Source organism: Macrotis lagotis, chromosome X, assembly GCF_037893015.1.
Source record: "Macrotis lagotis isolate mMagLag1 chromosome X, bilby.v1.9.chrom.fasta, whole genome shotgun sequence".
Classification (NCBI taxonomy): Eukaryota; Metazoa; Chordata; class Mammalia; order Peramelemorphia; family Peramelidae; genus Macrotis; species Macrotis lagotis.
This window is the reverse complement of record NC_133666.1, coordinates 122,669,542-122,692,073: the sequence shown is the minus strand read 5'-3', so window position 1 is coordinate 122,692,073 and position 22,532 is coordinate 122,669,542. Positions and strand designations below refer to the sequence as shown.

Genomic DNA, 22,532 nt, shown 5'->3' with positions numbered 1-22,532 from the left:
TTGGGGGAGGGTTTGATTCTCCAGATAGCACCCCATATACACACCCGTGCTTGTGTAATTCTTATTTTAGAGAAATATCAGTAAATGTGTATATTAACCTAATTCTGTTTTGCTCTTTCTTAATAGACAAAACCTCTAGTAACTTTTCATTATTTATTTTCATCCATATGCATATGTATATTTTTAGTTCCAAAATTTCCAACCACCCCCCCCCAGACAGCAAAATCAGGTTAGCATTATACATACATATTTTGATAAACATGTTTACAGATGTAGCCACTGATTTCTGTCTTGGGTTCAATTCTGCCCCAGAGGAATCATGACTCAGGCTCGGGAAGTTACAGCATATTAAGAAAGGGATAGAAAAGTTAGAAAGAGCTTTAAGAGAAGACCATGTGGATTGCTGATTAAATTTTGGCCAGGCCAGGTGGCCAGGATTCCACAAGAGCCTTGAAGGTCAAAGTGCCACCTTCCCCCTTCTCTCCCAGAATCCATGGGAGGGGGTGGTGACCTGGGACTGACCCAAGTCCCTCATTGGAGATCTTGCCTTTTGGGGAGGGGTCTCTTTTGAGTGGTCTTCCAGGACCTGTGCTTCCTGGCTGCCCCAGAAAAGCCATGCAATCCAAGTTGAAGGTCAGGCCCTCAGGTGTGACCTAAATTAGATGATAAAGGAAGATTCCCTTTACAAATTGAACAAAGTTTTCTCTGCATCATTATTACTTATTTTCAGTATAAGGAATTAGAATTAAGGGAAAGATACATAAGAGATCATTTTTATGAAGTGTTCATCAGATTCTGAAGAGTTGAGGTTTTTTTGAATGTGTGTGTTTTATTTCATTTTGTTTTTCTTCCTCTGAATGGGGATAACATAGTCCATAGCCAGTCTAATACAGTTGTCCCAGGTCCCTGAACTGCAGAGAGGAGTTGCTTTCATCAAGTTTGTTCAGCTCATAATGTTGTTGATGAGTACATTGTTCTCTTGCTACTATTCCCTTCACTCAGCATCATGCTTCTCTAGAGTCCGACCATTTATGGTTTCTTTTAGAACAATAGTATTCCATAGTATTCATGTACCATAACTTGTTTAGTTATATCCAATTGATGGACATTCTAATTCTTTTCCACTACAAAAAGAGCTGCTATGAATATTTTGGAACATGTAGGACTTTTCCCTTTTTTATCATTTCTTCTGGATATAGACTTAGAATTGGAATTGCTGAGTCAAAGGGTATGAACAGTTTTATTGATCTTTGGGCATAACTCCATATTACTCTCCAGAAAGGTTGGATCCGTTCACAACTCCACCAGCAAAGAATTGATGTCTCAGTCCTCCCACAACCACTTCAACATTGATCATTTTTGTCTTTTTCTCATCTTGGCCAGTCTGATAGGTGTGAGATGATACCTTGTTTTAATTTGCATTTCTCTAATCAATAATGATTTGGAGCATTTTTTTTCATATAATATATAGATTTAACTTCTTCATTTGAAAACTGTCTGTTTATATCTTTTGACCATTTATCAATTGGGAAAACTTCTAGTAATTTTTGTCCCTGATTAGGACAAGCTCTGGGAAAGTTAATACATTTATTTTCACAGGTCAAAACTCAGAACCCTTCCTTGTTTTTTGCAGATTGTCCTCACATTATTATATAAGATTTGGTTTTATGGTCTTTTTTTTGTCCAATCTTTGTTCTGTGCTAGCCATATACACTATCCATCTTATTGAGATGAATGCCCACTCTGGCAGCTATACAAGATCATTGTAGATATATTCTATAAATCTGAGCCACATTTCTACTTGCTGACCTTTGTAATACCCTTGAATGGCTTGGACCTCATCTTAATCAAATGGACATGGAGTCAGTATTGCATTTTCTTCTCAGCACCTTGGTAAAAAAAACAAACAAAAAAACCCCCCATAATTTTCTCTTTGTGGAAGGAGGAGGACCGGGCTGGAGAAGATATGAGACTGGTGCCACCACTTCAGGTCCCCCCTACTTTTCCAGCTGCTGATGTCTTTTTTTGTCTTTTTTTTTAGATTTTTGCAAGGCAAATGGAGTTAAGTGGCTTGCCCAAGGCCACACAGGTAGGTAATTATTAAGTGTCTGAGGCCGGATTTGAACTCAGGGACTCCTGACTTCAGGGCTATGCTCTTTCCACTGTGACACCTAGCAGCCCCTGCTGATGTCTTGATGCAGGGGAAGATGAAGAGGATTTGAATGTAACATAAAGAATTTGGGTGGAGATGTAAATTGACTCTTGAGATGTAAATTGACTTGAAGTAGAGAATTATGATTGTAACAAATAATTGTAATCTTGGCTAGGGACCCTCTCCATTCTTAAAGCACCATTGTTTAATGTAAACTTTGTATCCTGATCTTGGGCTTTACCCTCTAATTCCAGGTTGAGTATAGGGGAAGGGTGTTCACCTTTTACCCTCTGGATGAGAGGCAAAACATAAAAACCTGAGCTGGACTCCAGCTCAGTCTTCTCTGACAATGGCCCAGCTAAGGTTACTTGGCTGTACTTTTATATCTCTTTCTCTCTCTCTCTCTAGCCTTTCCTTATATCTTGTAACCTTTTAAATAAATTTTTGTTTTATTTCCACCCATGCTTTCTTGAGCCTAAGATTATTTTATAAATCTCTGGAACTCTCCCCTCCTAAAATTCCCAATCTTTCTTTAGAGAAAGATTTCTTTATTTATTATGCAACACAACTTATCAGTTGAAATGGTAAACTGTGTTAAGTATAGCCTGTCCCACTTGCAGCCTAGTCATTCTAATTACTTTATTGCTCTATATAAACCCTGTTCCCAGACCTCCTCCTAGATCTCCTCTGCACTTACAGTCTATTACTCTGAATTACAACTCACTGTGAGGAATATGTGGGTATTTAGGTTCCACAAGAACTTAAAGGGAGGAGAGGCAGCGCCCGGCCAAGCAAGGACTAGGCCGCCATGGGAGACATGGAGAAGGGCAAGATCTTCGTGCAGAAGTGCGCCCAGTGCCACACGGTGGAGAAGGGCGGCAAGCACAAGAGCGGCCCCAACCTGCACGGGCTGTTGGGCCGAAAGACGGGGCAGGCTGCTGGCTTCTCCTACACCGAGGCTAACAAGAAAAAAGGCATCACCTGGGGCGAGGACACCTTGATGGAGTACCTGGAGAACCCCAAGAAGTACATCCCGGGCACCAAGATGATCTTCATGGGCATCAAGAAGAAGGGCGAGAGGGCCGACTTGATAGCCTACCTGAAGAAGGCCACCAACCGCCACCTTATTTATTGTCAGAAGCAGCCCAGGAGACTCCTTTCCTTTTTGTATGTGTACCATAAAGGCCCTATTTAATTGGTCTCATGGACCTGAGCATTTCGATCATGAATGACTGTTCTAATAGAGAAATTATGCAGATTAGGTAGGCTTGGGGTTAGATAAGAAATATCCCTTCTCTCTGTTTCGGTCACAAACAAGCTGTCACACTTGAATGTTTATTTTTAAAAAATTTAGGCAACTTTTTTTTTAAAGCAAGGGCTAGGTGCCCATGCCCCACGTCTTAGAAAAGTTTTAATTAAATCTGGCTTCTTTCACCAAACTATGGGGAAAGCCTACTTAATAATTTCATATGACTTTTACCTGTTACAGGTTTTGGGGGGGTGGGGGAATTGTTCTGGGGGGGGAGTTAGACCCCAGCCTGTCCAAAGGCCAATCCTATTGAGTCCAAATTAAGTTCCCTAACTTTGTGCATAAGTAACTTAAATTACATTGATTTCATTAAATACTGCCTTTAACTTGTTGAAAGGCATTTCAGTGTACTGTCTAAGGACTGAGTAAAGGTCATCCCATCACTGAAGGAATTCAGTTGGAGATAGGATCTCTTGACTTGCTAAGTACCTGGTTTCCAGACCTGTTGAATTGAAAGATTACAGACATGTTCTTAGTATGTGAATAGCAGTGGTATATTCACTTGGAGCGTCCAGTTTAGGGATGTACCATTGGTACTACATCTGTAGCCATATTTAAAATTTAATGCACTTGGAGGATTCAGTTGTATGGAGATGTGCCATTAGTGCATCCATGGTCACCCCCAAAATTTGATTCAGCAATTAAACATTTGTGAATATAAAAAAAAACTTAAAAGAGAGGATTTTTAGTTTAGGTTCTGCCTATATTATTGCCCACCATTAAGGTATTAAGTTAAAGTCAAAAGATTTACCCTCAATCTGATCAAAAACTGAGACAACCTCTGGGAAAGTATGCCCCACCTATTTTAAATTAACCTAGGTTTTGACCTTCTCCTTTGCACAAGCTCAAGGAGGTAGCTGTTCTTGCTCATTAGTACAATGAGCAGAGTGGTGGAAATGTATGGGGACCAATGTATCGATTAGATTGTGACCCTAGCCTATGATTGGCATGAAGGAACAGAAACAAAGCCTTTCAAATTGCATAAAACTTCTTCCATTTTTGAGATTCCTCACCCACCTTGAGAGAGGTGTGCCATTTTTGTTAAGATATCTTAATAAAAACCATTTTAATCACTCAGGACTAAGTATTCTTGAACCATTTATAACATCACTTTTCCTTATTAAATATCTCATTGTGTTGTATTGATTGACTTTTATTAAAATTCAGGTTGACAATTCCCACTGACATTTATTGAGGCTCACATATATAATTTTCAAGTTGTTTCATCACTTGCCCTAAAGTGCAAGTTTAAATATGTCTTTATTAGAAAACCAAAAACTTGCTTTGTCTCAGTTAAAAATGAGCAGAGTCAGAAGAAACTGAATAGAATTTTTCAATTTTACTTTAGTATTACTGTATTGCTGACAATCCCAGTTTTCCAATATCAAACATCCAGCAAGTGGGCTGATATCCCTCTTCTGGTAAGAAGCTCAGATTGTGAACTGCACTTTCTTCATCTCTACATTTCTGACAGTCTTCTAGCCATCATGGCAATCCTTAGGGCTTCAGAAGAATCTTCCTCTATTATTCCTGTGTGTTGTCTTGTATCTGGGTTTAACAAAAGCACCATTAATTTTTTTCCCCTTTTTTGAAGTTTTACTATCTTTTGCTTTTGTACCACACATGTTTTTCCTAAACTGCATCCCCTTCTTCGCCACTATTTGAATCCCTCCCTGGTAACAAAGACCACCAAGGCAAACAAGGTATGACATCTGGTTGGGCTTATATTTCTGATAGAATTTGCCAGAAATGGTTTTAGGGATCTATCTCTATAAGCAGAGACTGACTTAGGCTAGTCACAGAGAACCTTGCGCCTCTAAAATTTATGGTTATGATATGTTACCCAAGAAGGACAATAACCAGAATGAGGTAAATTTTCTTGACTTGGCCTCTAAAAACAAATCACAATGTATCAAGGGTCACTGAGTTCACCAACCACCTGGATGGAAAAAAGATTCACTTTGCTTTGGGGAGGTCTTTATGACCTCTAATCACTTTGTTTCTGGGATCCTAGGGTATGCTGACATCCCTGAGGGGGAAAGATTCATTTCTTGGAAGTCTTTAGCATAACTGATAAGGCATTCCTTTTAAAAAAAAATGCCTGAGGTCAGCTCCTCAGCCCCATCCAGAGTTGCCTCATATTGAATTGAACTCCTCCCCCCACCCCCACTCCTTTGATTGTATTAGTCTGAGGTGTTTTTTTTTCAGATCTGGACTTTGGGGTTTGCTCTCTAGCTAGGTGGGGTGTGGTGGGGGGTGGAGGATGCCCAACATGCTAATCAACAAACTTAGAGAAATATTAACTAATAAGTATGTTAACTTAATTCCATTTTGCTTTTTCTTGAGGTCAAACTCTGGAGGTTAACATTTGTCTCTTAATAGGGAAAACTCTGAAGGTTGACACATTTAATTTAATATTATTTTTAAGGCCAGACTCATGGAATTCTCACTTACTGGGGGATTACTCAGTGTTTCCCATGTGACCTCCCCCTCTTGTTTTCTCCACAAAGTATAAAAAACCTAAGTTTTTTGTTCAGGGACCTGCAGTGAGGGGTGGTAGGGGAGGCAGAGTTGAAGCTTACTTCTGATTGAAGGGTTGAGAGCATACACCTGGAGAAATCAGAGTTCACATTCTGGCAACCCTTATTATCTCAATTAAAGGTGCCTTTTCCTTCTTAAAAGTTTGATTTATTACAGTGAAGTGGGGAAACTGAGCACAGAAAAAGTTACCCTTTTGTAATGGGAAAAAATTTAAAATTTTCCTGTACTGTTAAGTTTCAGATTCTATAGTGGCCTTTAGAAACTCCCTCCAGGCATCCCTTTGATTGGTCCTGGGGAGTGGTCACTATCTGACCTAGGTCATCATACCCTGGGGGGCAATAACTGAACAATAATAAGAGACTCTAAGCATGCTCAGTAGGCAATAATTGATCCATATGCACAGTGGATAACACCTTGAATCAGGTATTAAGCCACTCCTCCACGGCATGCCCAGTGAAAAACCACCCCTATACCAGATGTTAAACTGCTCCTTAAATACTGCCCTTACTCCTCCCATCACAGAACTTAGGGAGCCATCACTCCCTCATCGTTTTTTTTTTCTATGTGGCTCAACTGGGCAGCTGGGGACTTGTTTCTTTCCCCCTTCCTTTCTCCAGGCTGGACCCATGTGATTCCCATCTCCACGTTGCTGGACCTATTATGGTCCCAGTTCTATGTGGCTGGATCTATGTTGATCTAAAGTCCAGTCACTAGCTCCTGGATTTTTCTCTCCCTTTCCCTTTTCCCCCTTTCCTTTCTTGACTATATCCTTTGCTATTCTCCCCCAGATCTCTACTTTGCTTCCCATATGATTTCTCTCCCTCATTAGGGATCAATGGTTTCCTGCCTTCACTTTAGCCCTTCTTAAGGTGTCTCTTTCCCTTGAGCTCCCAGCTGTATTGAAACTCACTATCTAGCTGCTTATCCAGAGAACCTATATTGTGAACTTTTTGTAGTAATTTGTAAATTATTTGTGTAACTTGTGAATTAAAGTCTAAACCTTTCTTACCTCCCTGAGTCAGAGTTGGTAATTTCCTCATCCAAATGAACCACAATTGTCCCTCTCTTTTGTAAGAGGACTAAAAGGAGTATATAATCCTTTTCTTTTTTTTGCATATTGGATAGAGCTAGCTTTGAAGCCAGGAAGATAAATTTTCAAGTCTTGCTCCTAATATATACTGGCTGTATGAGCCTGCACGTCTCCTAATGTCTCAGGCAATTCTAAATCTATAAATTGTAGAGAAGGTGCTAATCTACCTTGGTAAAAGGTACTTCTCCACTTGGTACTTCTCTTTACCACTGAAATCTTAATTCCAGTGACCATTCCTATTCCCATATTTCTGACACTGATCTCTTTGAGGAATATGCCTAATAGTGGAAGGGCTAGGACCAAAGATTACTAACAATCCAGTGTCTTCCATAATTACAAATGGTTTTCCAGAAGAACTAAACCAATTAGCAGTATATTGGTGTGTCTGTCTCAGTGTATATTGTTGTCAATTTTTCATCATCTTTGCCAATTTGATAGATTATCAAGTTAAAACAATATTAAACCATCACTTGTAATTATAAGCACTAAGAAAAAAAGAGAGAAGACTTGATGAAGTCTAGGTCATGGGTGGGAATCTTTTTCCTGCCAAGAGACATTTGGATATTTAGAGCATCATTCAAAGGTATGTTATACTTGATCAAACATTTAATTAATTCATCCCTAAAATGTTCCTAGATTTATTGAATTTCGAGTCCTGCCTGCAGTTAATTTAATTTCCCAAGGCCTTATATGGTAGGCAAATGTTCCCTAACTCTTTTCTAGGTGAAGCCATCAACACTAGACTTGAATTGTTCCTTGGGCCTACCTTCTCTCCTATTTTTCTGCCCTTGAAAGTGAAAAATAAAAACTCCCTTCTTTGACTCCCTGACACAAGCACATGGGTCCCTTGAAATTCACACACTGTCCAAGGAAACCATAGTTTTAGAACTAGAAGGGATCTTGTGGTTCATGCATTTCAGTCATATCCAACTCTTTGTTGACCCCAATTTGGGTTTTTTTGAGCAATGATACTGGAGTAACTTGACCATTTCCTTCTCCAGCTTATAAGGATATGGAGGCAAAGGCAAACAGGTTTAAATGACTTGCCTGGGGTCACATAGCTAGTAAGTAAATGCGGCCAGATTTGAACATATGAAAATAAATCTTCCTAACTTCAGTCCTGAACTCTATCCATGTGCAACCTCAATTCCATAAGGGATCTCAAAAGTTCTCTAGTCTAAGCCCCTCATTTTACTATTGAAGGAACTGAAGTCTAACAAGGTCATATGACTTTCCAATGTGCAAGTGATCTTAGACTCAGACACAATTCATACTTGTCCTTAGAAATATCTAGCTAGTCCCTTGTTTTTGACAAACTGGTAGTTCAGTTACTTACCATAGTTTAAGTAAGGTTCTTCCACAAGCACACAATTTTGATTCTGAAAAGAGAATAAAAAACAAGAATTTTACAATACTTTTTACAATCAGTTTTGTGAAGAAGAAGAGAGCTGAGACCCTTCCTCCTGGTGCATTATTTATATTCATTACTTCTTAAGTGCAATGCCAAACCAAAAAAAAATCATGAAAGATACAGTAAGGAGAACACATTATCATAAATGTCTTCCAAATCTCAGAGACCATAATTCAATAGTTCTTATTATATTGATAAGAGAATTCAGCAACTTTGTATTATTAAAAGTAATAGCTCATATTTATACAATAGCTTTGTGAGGTGGTATAACTATCATTATTACCATTTTTCAGAAGATCTGACAGCCTTAGTTGGGCCCCAAATCATATTCCTCCATTGAGAAAATCTGACTAATGAAAGTAAAAGCAAGGTCTAGAAACTGGTCCTCAGTCTGTATAGTTTTGGGATGTTATACACTGTCCGGGTCTTAGACCCTAAAAATGACTGACTAGGCTGCATAGTATTAATGATTTAAAGGATATTTGTAACCCTTAGTTATGAAAATCCAAAATGTTGTTAAATGTATTGAGGTTCACTTTTTCATAAATCCCATATAAATGATCTCTTTGGACTTTTCATTCCTGTGTGGTCTATTGTTAGCTACCCGGATTTGTCCCCATGTACAAGGATCCTGAGAGTCATATGTGTAAATGTATATCATTGCTGAGTTTTTGTTTTTAGTAAAAGAGGATTTTTTAAAAACATTTTTGCCTCAATGATTAAATTTTTTGATTTTCATTTAAACTTAGTATGAATCTAACCTACAATATTTGGTATTTTTGGCAGAATCTGGTGACAGGTTTGATGAAGAAAGATGATAATAGTGTGGGGTAAATAGTAAATGATGATGTTACGATTAGTGTGATGCACCAATGCTGAGCTGGAAGCATTACTATTTCAAAAGTTTTTGAATTCAAAGTCCTAAACTGATTTCATTAGGGTCTAAGAAGAGATGGTTCTGCGACTGATGGTGGTGGTAGCAGTGGTTTGACCTATCCGGCACATGCTCCCTCCCATCTTTCCCTCTCATTAAAATGCTTTAGATAATCTGATTTACCTACTCTATAAATTGCAATTGTTTGATATTTGGTGGGGATGGTTTCAAAGGAGTTGCTTTAGAGCAGACTTACCTAGCTCTCCCTGAAACTCCTCTCAATACCTTTAAATAATAATGCTAAACAAATTCTAGAGTGGCAGAACCCACAAAAAGGTAAAGTGAAATAATTTTACAGCTTAAGATAACTTCAAAGAAGATGATACTGATAATTCATACAAGCTTTCTCATATATTAGGGCAGTTAGAGCATATATGAGACAGGACACAAGTGGGAGTTGAATATGAAGGATAATATATTAAAAAGATGGATTTAAGGGGTGAGAGAGAAATGTACTGGGAGAAAGGGAAAGGGGAAAGTTAAATGGAATAACTTATTTCAAATAAAAGAGGCAAGAAAAATCTACTTTTTCAGTGGATTGAAGAGAGGGAGAGGTGAGGGGAAGTGAGTGAGCCTTACTCTCATCAGAATTGGCTCAGAGGGAATAACAGACACTCAATTGGGTATAGAAACCTATCTTAATTCAGAGCAAAGTAGAACTAGGAAATGGGGGTGGAAAGGAAGGCAGATTGTAGGAGGAGGTAGTCAGAAGCAAAACACATTTTGAGTTCTGACAGCATAAAAGGGGAGAAAACAGAATAAATGGATGTAGAGAATAGGATAGAGGGCAATATAATTAGCAATAGTAATATTGGGAAAAAATATTAAAATAAGTTTCTCTGATAAAGACCTCATATTTTAAACATAGAAAACAGAGGCAAATCTATTTAAAGAAATAAGACCCACTCTCCAATTGATAAATGACAAAAGATATGAACAATTTTTGGATGAGTTTCTAGGACCATATTTTAAAAAATGTTCTAGTTCACTATTGATTGGAGAAATGCAAATTAAACGATTCTGAGATACTATCTTATACCTATTATTTGGCTAATAGGACAGAAAGGGAGGATGACATGTTAGAGAGGGATATAGGGGGAAATGAGACACAGTTGGAGGGGTTGTGACATGATTCAACCATTCTGTGAAGCAATTTGGAACTATGCCCAAAGGGTTATAAAACCATGCTTACCCTTTTATCTAGCAATGTCATTACTAGTTCTGTATTCCAGAAAAAATGAAAAATAGGGATGAAAAGAACCTATATGTATAAGGATAGTTATAAAATTCTCTTCTGTTGGCAAGGAATTCTCATCAGTTGGGGAATGGCTGAACAAATTGTAGTGTATGATTATAATGAAATGCTATTTTGCTATAAGAAATGATGAGCAGGATGCTTTCAGTAAAATCTGGACTCACCTGAGCAGATGAAAGAAATGTTCTATATACAAAGTAACAACAATAATGTAGGATAATTAGCTGGGAGTGACTTAGCTTTTCTTAGCAGTGCTGTGACCCAAGATAATGCTGAGGGATTTATGATAAAGAATGCTATCCATCCTCAGAAAGAGAACTGAAAGTGTCTGAATACAGATTGTGAAGCATGTTTTTTTTTAAAACTTTATTTTTCTTGAGGCTTTTTTTTTTGGAGGATGTTTATATTTTCTTTCACAATATGATTATTATGGAAATGTTTTGCATAATTGTACAACTTTAACCTTTATCAAATTACTTGCTTTCTCTATGAAGGGGGAGGGGAAGAAGAGAGGAAGGGAGAATTCAGAACTCAAAGTTTTAGAAATGAACGTTAAAATTTGTTTTCACATGTAACCAGGGAATGATAAAATAAAAATTTTATATGTGTATTTATTTATATCTATATACTTAAAATGGCAAATATGGAAATATGTTTTACATGATTGTATATATATATATATATATAATCTATTTAAAATTCTTACCTTTTTTGGGAAAGGGAGAGGGGAAGATGGTAGGGAGATAATTTAAATCTCAAAATTTTTAAAAAATAAATGTTGAAAATTATGTTTACACATAGCTGGAAAAAAAATAAAATGCTTTAAAAAATAAACAGACAAAGAAGTTACTTCCAGAATGACAGCTGTGAAGTTAGTCTAAAAGATGAGGGGTTCAAAAAGATTAGGGTTCTCATTCTTTTGGGCCTGTTGGTGGCAGCTGATCAGCAACTGTTGCTAGTGCTGATAGGGAGACTGAGCCCTTTCTCCACAGTGATTTCTAACCTCAAAGATGGCTTTGAGGACTGGGCTGAAAACAAGTCTCGTTGCCAGTGAGACACTACTAATCTCAAAGCTCTTGGGTTCTGAGGGGAGATGGTGGTAAAGGTAATAGTGGTAGTTTGACTTGCTTGGCATATACTACTTCATGAATTTACTCCAAGGGTCCCTGTTGGCTCACATGCCAGTGAGTAGCATTTAATTGGAAGCAAGTAGGGATGACTGGTCCCTTCTCTATAGGAACTGCTTCCCAGGATGATGGTCACCAAGTCTATGAATGAGTCATTAAGTTCCAGTTCCAAACCAGAACTACTCTGATGAGTTCATTGAAACCCAGTGAAGGGGGCAGCTAGGTGGCCCAGTGGATAGAACACTGACTCTGGAGTCAGGAGGACCTGAGTTCATATCTGACCTCAGACACTTAATAATTACCTATGTGAACTTGGACAAGTCACTTAACCCACTGCCATGCAAAAACTAAAAAAAAAAAAATCATAAAAAAAAGACACTCAGTGAAGGACCTTGTCCCTGACAAGGATTCAGAAAATCCCTGCTCCCAGGTACAAAATAAACCCCTTGTAAACAAGATAGTAAATCCTTGCCCTAGTCTAAAAGGATTAAGTCTTTGAACTAGCCCCCTTCTCTATATGTCCCTAGGTACCTTATCTTCCTATATCTTTGCCATCTATAAAAGCTCATGCTCTCCTCATTTGAGTTGTTTTCTCCCTTTTGGAAACCAGCCCATATGATACCCCCAAATAAATGCCTTCACCAGACTTGGAGAAAACTCAAGTCTGAATTCTTTCAAGAAATGGCCTACATCTGGAACCTCAACATTTTTCCTGAACCTTAACTAGTGACCTGAATCATGCCTGGTCTAGAATAAAGTATCTGATTTAGCATTTCATCTGTAGAAACTCAAGGGAAAAGAAAAATATATAAGCACCTCTATGAAACCTTTAATAGTCACTTGAGAGAAAAACTCAAGGCCCTTCAAGGTCACTTGTCAGATAACTGGCATGTATCCTATTAATGTTCCTAGTTTTTCCTTGTTTTTTGCTTTTATCATTAAAGCCAGTCAAGGTCTCCCCATCTTTTCCTAACAATAAACTCATAAATAAAATGTCTATCTGAATCCAGAAGGCCCCATAGCACCTTGAATCAGGGAACATTCTCAAACTGTTATCCCCTCAACATAATGCTTTGTTCAAAGAGCCCAAAGCATAGATCCAGAAGTGAAATGACATATTACACCTTGATCTCCAACAATCACTACACTCAAACCTTCAAAAGGAGAGTATTTTTTAAACATCAGAAATATGATTTTCTTTACAAAAAAAGGAAAACTAGAGAATCATTCTTTGGAATAGCTACACCATCCCAAATCTGAGGACACTGCCATAACATCATTTCAATTTGGACATGGATTTGAGGACTTCCAGTATTTCACTTGAATCTCTAGTCTTTAATAAATCTCCTTGGGGACAAGGTAATGGGTATAGTTTTTCTTCTCTACCTCCTTCCTCCTACCTTCTCAGTTTGGCTGACTGGATTACTCATTTGGAGAATTTACAAACTAATAATAATAATAATAATAATAATAACAATAATAGTAATAATAATAATAATGATAACCACTAGCATTTATATAGTACCTATTATGTACCAAATATTACTCTAAGAACTTAAAAAATATTATCTTATTTGATCTTCTTAGTGTACTGGGAGGTAAGTACTATCATCATCACACCTATTTACATTTGAGAAACCTGAGACATAAGATAAGTGACATGCCCAATGTCATGCAATTAGTAAAAAGTTGGATTAGAATTTAGATTTTCCTGACTCAGGCTCCTTTTCCAATAACTTAAACTCATTACAATTGTTATAGTAAGTGCCACTCATCAAACTGAGGGGAGGGTAAGTTCTGCCAGTGGCTGGATCTCTCAGGAGAGGCAGGGAGGGGGCAAAAAGTCCATGCAAACATTTCTAAAAATAACATTCTTTATTCCAGTTCTTTTACATACTTCCTAGTTCAGACTATAATATTCTATGTCTTGAAGTCTCAAAATTAATGTCCATTAAATGAATGTATATGATTTTAAATTTCATTTATATCTTTGTATCATCTACCTTCTCTGTCCTTCTTAATTCTAGTGCCTCTCCATTGTTGATTTACAAGTAATTTTCCCATTTTGAGAGTTTTACAAAAGCCATATCCAATACTCAAAGACAAGTAGATGATACAGAAAAAGTTTAGTAACTCAGAAATGCATAAAATATATGTATAATATTGTATAACAATAACCATATTTTGTCTTTTAATCCCATAATCATTGATATATTTTCTCTAGTATGAAGGGTAGTGGGGAAAACTTAAAAAATTTTACAAGAATTTTCCAGATTACTCAGGGTAGTAGGGATGGTAAAGGGTTGGATGAGGAAAGGATAACTGTTTTTATTCTTTGTTCAATATTTAGCTAATTTGGTCATAATTTTTTACATAATGACTCCACCATTAGACTGTAAACACCACCAGGACATGGACTATCTTTTGTCTTTCTTGTCCCACTCTGGAGAATTGCTGTTAAATGGATGTTAATTGGATGATGACGGTCTTTTCAACTTAAAATTATAGGATTCTTTGAAGGAAACATGCTTTTAATAACTCTCATATTCCTATTGTTAACACGAAGACTGGCATGGTCTTAGCAAATGGAGGAATATAGGCCCTTGGCCCACATACTCTGGGGCACCCCATAAAGGATCAAAACAATCCCAGTTCCTTTACTATCTGAATCTTTCCTTGAGGAAACCAAACTTAGCATTTCAGGTCTTGGGCCTCCTGTTCCTTAGGTACTTCCTCTACACTTTACTCAGTCTTGCCCAATAGCCTAAACTAAGAGTTACCAGGAGAAAGGAGATAATTTTGATCCCATTCTATCCTCTATATAATCCTCCTCAGCCTTGGACAATACTCTAGTGCCACTCGTCAGCCAACAACACATCTTCCCCTGTCCAACCTGTTTAGTGAATGTGAGTTTGGATGAACTTGCTAATTAGACCTGCTGTTTCCTACTCCATAATTCTAGGAGTTTCCTAAGACTCATGGGAATTCCCCTTGACATCCCCAAACTTAGATTCTGTGTAAGGAAATATGTAGAGAGAAACGAACATTTCTACTTCCTCATCTAGTGTGGGAAATCTACATCTCACATCTAGTGTGGGAAATCTCTAAAATATTTAACCCAGGTTAAGATCTAATCAGATAGGAAAAAAATTCTAATTTTAGACTACTGAGTCCATTCCTGCTCTTTGTGTTTACTCCTAACCAGGAAGTATTGACTCTCCATTTTGTCAGACAGATGACATGGAAATTTCTAAGCCTCCTAAAGTCTAGATTTGGTTGATCCAAGTCATTTACCATAAAACTCTTATTTTGATTTATGGCCCATTTCCTATTTATTCTCTTGTTGATCAATCAGATTTGATTTTCACTCTCAAATTCGCCTTTTTTTTTTTCAAAATACTTATCATAGGTTCCAGAGGTTCAGTGTCTTTGGCTACCATGGGGACAAACTGATTTTATTGACTGCACTTACTTGCTTTGTAACTTAGGGCAAGAGTTTTCATATACAAAACTTTTAATGGAAAAGGACCTCAGAGGTTATTTAGCCTAGGAATCCCTTTGGCAACATCCATAAGTAGTAAACCAGCCCTTCTTTAAGAGGTGAGAGTAGGCAAAAGTTGGTTTTATGAAAAAACCAATAAAATTGATAAACCTCTGGTAAATTTGATTAAAAAAAAGAAAGAAGAAAGCAAATTGCTAGTATCATAAATGAAAAAGGTGAACTCACCACCAATGAGGAGGAAATTAAAGTAATAATTTGAAATTATTTTGCCCAACTCTATGCCAATAAATTTGATGATCTAAGTGAAATGGATGAATATTTACAAAAATATAAGTTGACCAGGTTAAATGAAGAGGATATTAAATACCTAATCAACCCTATTTCAGAAAAAGAAATTCAACAAACCATTATTGAACTCCCTAAGAAAAAAATCTCCAGGGCCTGATGGATTCACAAGTGGATTCTACCAAGCATTTAAAGAACAATTGGTTCCAATTCTATATAAACTCTTTGGAAAAAATAGAGAAAAATGGAACTCTGCCTAACTCTTTCTATGAAACCAATATGGTGTTGATTCCTAAACCGGGAAGAGTTAAAACAGAGAAGGAAAATTATAGACCTATCTCCCTAATGAATATAGATGCAAAAATCTTAAATAAAATCTTAGCAAAACAATTACAAGTTATCACTGGGATAATACATTACGATCAAGTAGGATTTATCCCAGGAATGCAGGGTTGGTTCGATATTAGGAAAACTGTTAGTATACTCAATTATATAAACAACAAACCTATAAGAAATTATATGATCATATCCATAGATGTTGAAAAAGCTTTTTGACAAAATACAGCACCCATTCCTATTAAAAACACTAGAGAGTGTAGGAATAAATGGACTGCTTTTTAGAATAATTAGCAGTATCTATCTGAAACCATCAACAAGCATTATATTCAATGGGGAAAGGCTAGAGGCATTCCCAATAAGATCAGAGGTGAAATAAGGATGCCCATTATTACCACTACTATTCAATATCATATTAGAAATGTTAGCTTCTGAAATTAGAGAAGAAAAAGAAATTGAAGGAATTAGAATTGGGAAGGAAGAGACAAAATTCTCGCTCTTTGCAGATGACATGATGGTCTCCCTAGAGAATACCAAGAAATCATCCAAAAAACTACTGGAAACAATTAGCAATTTTGGCAAAATTGCAGGTTATAAAATAAACCCTCATAAATTCTCAACTTTTCTAAATATGTCTAGCAAGATACAGCAGGAAGGGGGCAGCTAGGTGGCACAGTGGATAAAGCACCAGCCCTGGAGTCCAGAGTACCTGGGTTCAAATCCAGTCTCAGACACTTAATAATTGCCTAGCTGTATGGCCTTGGGCAAGCCACTTAACCCCATTTGCCTTGCAAAAAAACAAACAAAAAAAACCCAAAGTAACCTCAGACAATATAAAATACCTGGGAGTCTATTTGCCAAGACAGACTCAGAAACTTTTTTAAAAACAATTATAAAACACTTCTCACACAAATTAAATCAGATTTAAAAAACTGGGCAAATATCAACTGCTCATGGATAGGTAGAGCTAATATAATAAAAATGACAATTCCACTAAAACTAAATTACCTGTTTAGTGCCCTACCAATCAAACTTCCAAAAAATTACTTTAATGAGTTAGAAAAAGTTGTAAGTAAATTCATATGGAGAAATAAAAAGTCAAAAATTTCTAGGAATTTAATGAAAAAAGTGCAAAAGAAGGGTGCTTAGCTACCTGATCTAAAATTATATTATAAAGCATCAGTCATCAGAACTGTTTAGTATTGACTAAGAAATAGAGTGGTGGACCAGTAGAATAGACTAGGTGCAATAGCAGGAAATGATTATAGAAATCTGCTGTTTGATAAACCCAGAGTCCAGCTATTGGGATTAAAAACTCTCTTTGATAAAAACTGCTGGGAAAATTGGAAGTTAGTATGGAAGAAACTTAGATTAGACCAACACCTCACACCCTTTACCAAGATAAGATCCAAATGGTTATAGGATTTAGACATAAAAAACAATACTATAAGCAAATTAGAAGATCAAGGACTAGTTTACCTGTCAGATCTATGGAAAGGGGAGCAGTTTATGACTAAGGAAGAAAAGGAGAACATCACCAAAAACAAACTAGATGATTTCAGTTACATTAAATTAAAAAACTTTTTGCACAGATAAAACCCACTATAACCAAGAGCAAAAGAAATGTAGTAAATTGGGAAACAATCTTTACAACTAAGGACAAAGTGCTTCTGACAAAGGACTCATTTCTAAAATATACAGAGAACTCAGTCATATTTTTAAAAAAATAAGCCACTCCCCAATTGACAAATGATGAAAGGATATGCAAAAGCAATTTACAGATGAGATCAAAGCAAACCATAGCCATATGAAAAGTTGCTCTAAATCATTAATTATTAGAGAAATGCAAATTAAAGCTTCTCTGAGGTACCACCTCACACCTCTCAGACTGGCCAATATGACCAGAAAGGATAATGATCAATGTTGGAAGGGATGTGGGAAATCTGGGACACTATTACACTGTTGGTGGAGCTGTGAACTCATCCAACCTTTCTGGAACTATGCCCAAAGGGCAACAAAAATGAGCATTCCCTTTGACCCAGCAATACCACTACTGGGTCTATACCTTGAAGAGATGATGAAAAAGGGTGAAATACAAAAAATATTCATAGCAGCCCTGTTTGTGGTGGCAAAGAATTGGAAATCAAGTAAATGTCCTTCAACTGAGGAATGGCTTAGCAAACGTGGTATATGTATGTTATGGAACACTATTGTTCTATTAGAAACCAGGAGGGATGGAAATTCAGGGAAACCTGGAGGGATTCTCATGAACTCATGCTGAGTGAGATGAGCAGAACCAGAAAAACACTGTACACCCTAACAGCAACATGAGGGTGATGTCCAACCTTGATGGACTTGCTCGTTCCATCAGTGCAACAATCAGGGACAATTTTGGGCTGTGCAATGAAGAATACCATCTGTATTCAGATAAAGAGCCATGGAGTTTGAACAAAGTTCAAGGACTAGTCTCTTTATTTTTTATTTTATTTTATTTTTTTAGGTTTTTGCAAGGGAAATGGGGTTAAGTGGCTTGCCCAAGGCCACACAGCTAGGTAATTATTAAGTGTCTGAGACCGGATTTGAACCCAGGTACTCCTGACTCCAAGGCTGGTACTTTATCCACTGTGCCACCTAGCTGCCCCTAGTCCCTTTAATTTAGGAAAAAAACCACATCTTATTGTCTGATCTTATCTCTTATACTTTTTTTTCTTCCTTAAAGATATGCTTTCTCTCTCATCACACTCAATTTGGATCAATGTACAACACGGAAACAAAGTAACGAAGTAAAGACTGACAGAGTGCTTTATGTGGGGGAGTGGGGGGAGGGAAGTAAGATTGGGGGAAAAATTGTAAAACTCAAAATCTTTAATAAAAGAAAAAAAAGGTGAGAGGTAGGTACAATGGCTTAAGCTTGTCCATTCAACCTCTTACCCTAAGAGAAATTCTGCTTGTCATATCTGTGGATGATCTATCCAGGCCAGTCCCAGGTTCCACCTATGGATAGAAGAATATTCATGTTAGATCCCAAATCATAGCCTGGAATCTTCCTCTGTGACTGGGGGAAAATATCTTACCCTGAGAGAAGTTCTGCTTCTTCTTGGCAGATCTATTGATATATCCTGGTTACTTCTACTCTCCATCTACAGAGAGCCAAAAAGACATGTCAAAACTCAAATCACCTACCATTAAAATTTTTAAGACTTATTCTGATTTATTTCATGGGAATAATAATGACCATGGATTTTAGGTCTCTAACTTTTTTCCTTTTTTTTTTGCAAGGTAATGGGGTTAAGTGGCTTGCCCAAGGCCACACAGCTAGGTAATTATTAAGTGTCTGAGGCTGGATTTGAACTCAGATACTCCTGACTCCAGAGCCAGTACTCTATCCACTATTTCACCTAGCTGCCCCTAAGTCCTTGACTTTTAAAAAGTAATTTCATTGGCATCTTTGTTTTTGTATCACTACATCTCTTCCCCTCTTCCATCCAGGGAGTCATCCTTAAAACAAAGGGGGGGGGGGGGAAGAGAGAGAGAGAGAGAGAGAAGAATGAAAAAGTGATTCAGTTAAATTAAGCAACCCAGTCTGATGCTATAGGCAACACTATAGGCATAGTACCCTGTCTTTGCAAAGAAGGGAAGAAGATATGGAGGTATTTTACACTGATAATAATAGACATATTAAGGCATAAACAGGCAAAAAGAAGACAAAACCAGATTTATTTGAGTATGAGATGATGTTTTACTTAGAAAATTCTAGAGATTCTATTAAAAAATAGTTGATTGAGTGCAATAGAACCACATAAAACAAACTCATAAAAATCAATAGCATTTCTATATAGTGAATAATAAAATAGAAGAGGAAATAATAGAAAAGTTCCATTCAGAATAACTGCACCATGCTTAAAATATTGGAGATACTTTTCATCCACTGCAATTAGATCACTGATTACCTTGGAGAGAATTATTTTAGTGGAGCAATATTGTTAAGCCCGATTATTATGGATTGAGAAATAATTGAATAGTGAGGAAGTAGAAGTAATAAGAATAGTTCTCTCTAGAATCTTTGTAGATAAAAGGAGGTAAGATCAAGGACAAGAGCTTGAATGGGCTGTAGTTATATAAAGCAGAGAAGCAACTAGATTAAAGGGAATAATTGAAGATGAGAAAAGGAATGAATATGATTCAGGTTCCTGGAGGTATTCTCTTAAATGAGACCAAGAATACAAATAGAGGGAGTTAGTCTTGACAAGAAAGGTCATCTGCCTCTCAAAGTCTAGTAAAAATCTACTAAATGAGAATGTTTAGAGATTTTGAAGGGTAGAAATGAGGAAGCTCAAGATGATGACCTCCATTGTCTCTGGAAAATAAGAGATGGAATTGATAAAACAGAGGAATGTGAATGAAATAAAAGAATTTGAAAGGAAAGTGGAGAAAGGAAGAGTCATTTAGAGAAGTGGAATTTGGAGCCAAAGAATGCTAGGCCTACCACATAATACTAAGGATTCTATTGATTAGATATGTGTTTTGTAGTGCACTCAAATTGATATGGCAGTGGGAGGGGAGAAGGAAGATGGTGGAGATCTAGAATTGAAGACTGATAGGGAATGAGAAGTGGTAGGACAAAGAGGGAGAAGAATACTCATTTATTAAGTGCCAACCTTATACCAGACACTATGTTAAATACTTTACAAATATTATCACAGTTGATCTTCCCAATTTTACAGTTGAAGAAATGGAGGCAGACAGAGGTTAAATAACTTGCCCAGGATCACACAGCTACCAAATTTCTGAGCTTGGATTTGAACCTGGGTCTTCCTAACTCTAGTGTTCTATCCATTGCCACCTTGCTGCTTCAAAGAGACAAGGAGAAGATACTGTATCGTTGAATTGGTAAATGTTGGAGTCATTAGTGAAGGTAGAGGATACTATATAGTAGAACTGGTAAATGTTAGAATCATCAGTGAAAGCAGAGGATTCTCTATGGTTGAAATGGTAAATGATGAGATCAAGACTATAAAGAAGGGGAAAGTGGGCTAGAGCAGAGGTGATGGAAAGAGAAAACAGAGGTAAGGAAGGATAGGCAGTCATCCTGTGGGGGAAGAATAGGTTTAGGAGGAGTGAGGCAGCAGGAGAGATGGAAGGATAGGAGCTTATGATAGGAAAATAGAATTTCATAGATTAAGATCATATAGTTGACACAATATTAGTAGATGGGGAGATATAAGGTATGTAGATAGATAATATTGTAGGTGGGAGAGACAGAATAAAAATATAGGCCATAGGAGCTGAGCAAGTTGATAAACTTAGGGGTAAGAGTGTTCAAAGATAGATATATCTATAGCTATATATCTAAATATATATATTTATAATTTCCCCCCTCCCCTCCTTCTCTCTGTTTCATTTGTTGCTATTATTCAGTTGTTTCAGTCATGTTCAGCTTTTCATGACCTCATCTGGGGTTTTCTTGACAAAGCTACTGGAATGATTTATCATTTCCTTCTCTGGCTTATTTTCCAGATGAAGAAACTGAGGCAAACAGGGTTAAGTGACTTCCTCAGGGTCACATAACTGATAAGTGTCTGAGGTTACACACACACACACACACACACACACACACACACACACACCCTTACGTGTGTGGGTATATATATATATATGTATATATATATATATGTATATATATATATATATACATATATATACATATATTTATTTGAATCAAACTACATATGCATAGATTGTATTATACTACATATGCATATACATATGTGGTAGGTAACCTACTTTAAATGTATACCATTGCTGATTGATGGCAACTGGTGAAGACCATGGAAATGATAGTAGGGAATAAGCAATAAACTGACTCTTTCCCTGGGTTAGTCTATCTATGTGTATGTGTACGTGTACGTGTATGTGTATGTGTATGTGTATGTGTATGTGTATCTCTATCTCTATCATTTATATCTCTATCTATCTATATTTATATAGATATATAGATACAAATATATATATATATATATATATATATATATATATATATATATATATACACATCTATATGTGTAAGGGAGGCAATGAGAAAAGCAAAATCCAGAAATCAACCATTGAGACAAATGGACAAAGACTTACCCAGGCTGAGATCTAAAGAAATTCTAAGTTTAGATTATTGGAGACTAATTCCTACTTATTGTATTTGTGCAGGCAGGACTGGGAAAATGTAGACTCTCTCTTTTGTCAGACAGGAAATTGACTAAGACTTGGTGATCCAAGACACTTCAGCCTAAGACCTTCATTAAATATAGCCTCTCATTATAATATTTAATCTCTCATTTATTGTTAGCCAGAGTTAATTACCATCCTCAGAAATACTTACTCTTCTAAGATATAAACTGTGAACCCACCACCATGAAGCATCTTTGGCATTCAAAAGTGCTACTAACCTCTTTTATTAGTAAGCATACCAGCCTTATTAATAAAATAAATGTGACATCTATGTTATTTCATTTATCAGTACTTATAATATCTCTTGATGGAATTAGGGCAAGAAAAACAGAGCAGAAAGATAGGATTTGGAGAATAGAAGTGGTTTG

General features: G+C 36.8%; 1 protein-coding gene and 1 pseudogene across 3 annotated transcripts in view; one reads left to right on the top strand and one right to left on the bottom strand.

Moving 5' to 3' along the window:
• The first annotated feature begins 2,960 nt into the window (after positions 1–2,960).
• Positions 2,961–3,347, top strand: LOC141498829 (cytochrome c, somatic pseudogene; annotated as a pseudogene).
• A 1,268-nt stretch (positions 3,348–4,615) lies between these two features.
• The window catches only part of TMC5 (transmembrane channel like 5), a 73,953-nt gene continuing 56,036 nt past the window's right edge, over positions 4,616–22,532 (bottom strand). For all 3 annotated transcript variants that reach the window (XM_074200249.1, XM_074200250.1, XM_074200251.1), the window contains 4 exons: positions 19,017–19,082; positions 18,874–18,936; positions 8,429–8,471; positions 4,616–5,009 (listed from right to left, as the gene is read on the bottom strand). In XM_074200249.1, the coding sequence (XP_074056350.1) occupies positions 4,921–5,009; positions 8,429–8,471; positions 18,874–18,936; positions 19,017–19,082 (261 nt within the window). In that variant the 3' untranslated portion in view covers positions 4,616–4,920. The remainder of the gene's footprint in view (positions 5,010–8,428; positions 8,472–18,873; positions 18,937–19,016; positions 19,083–22,532) is intronic.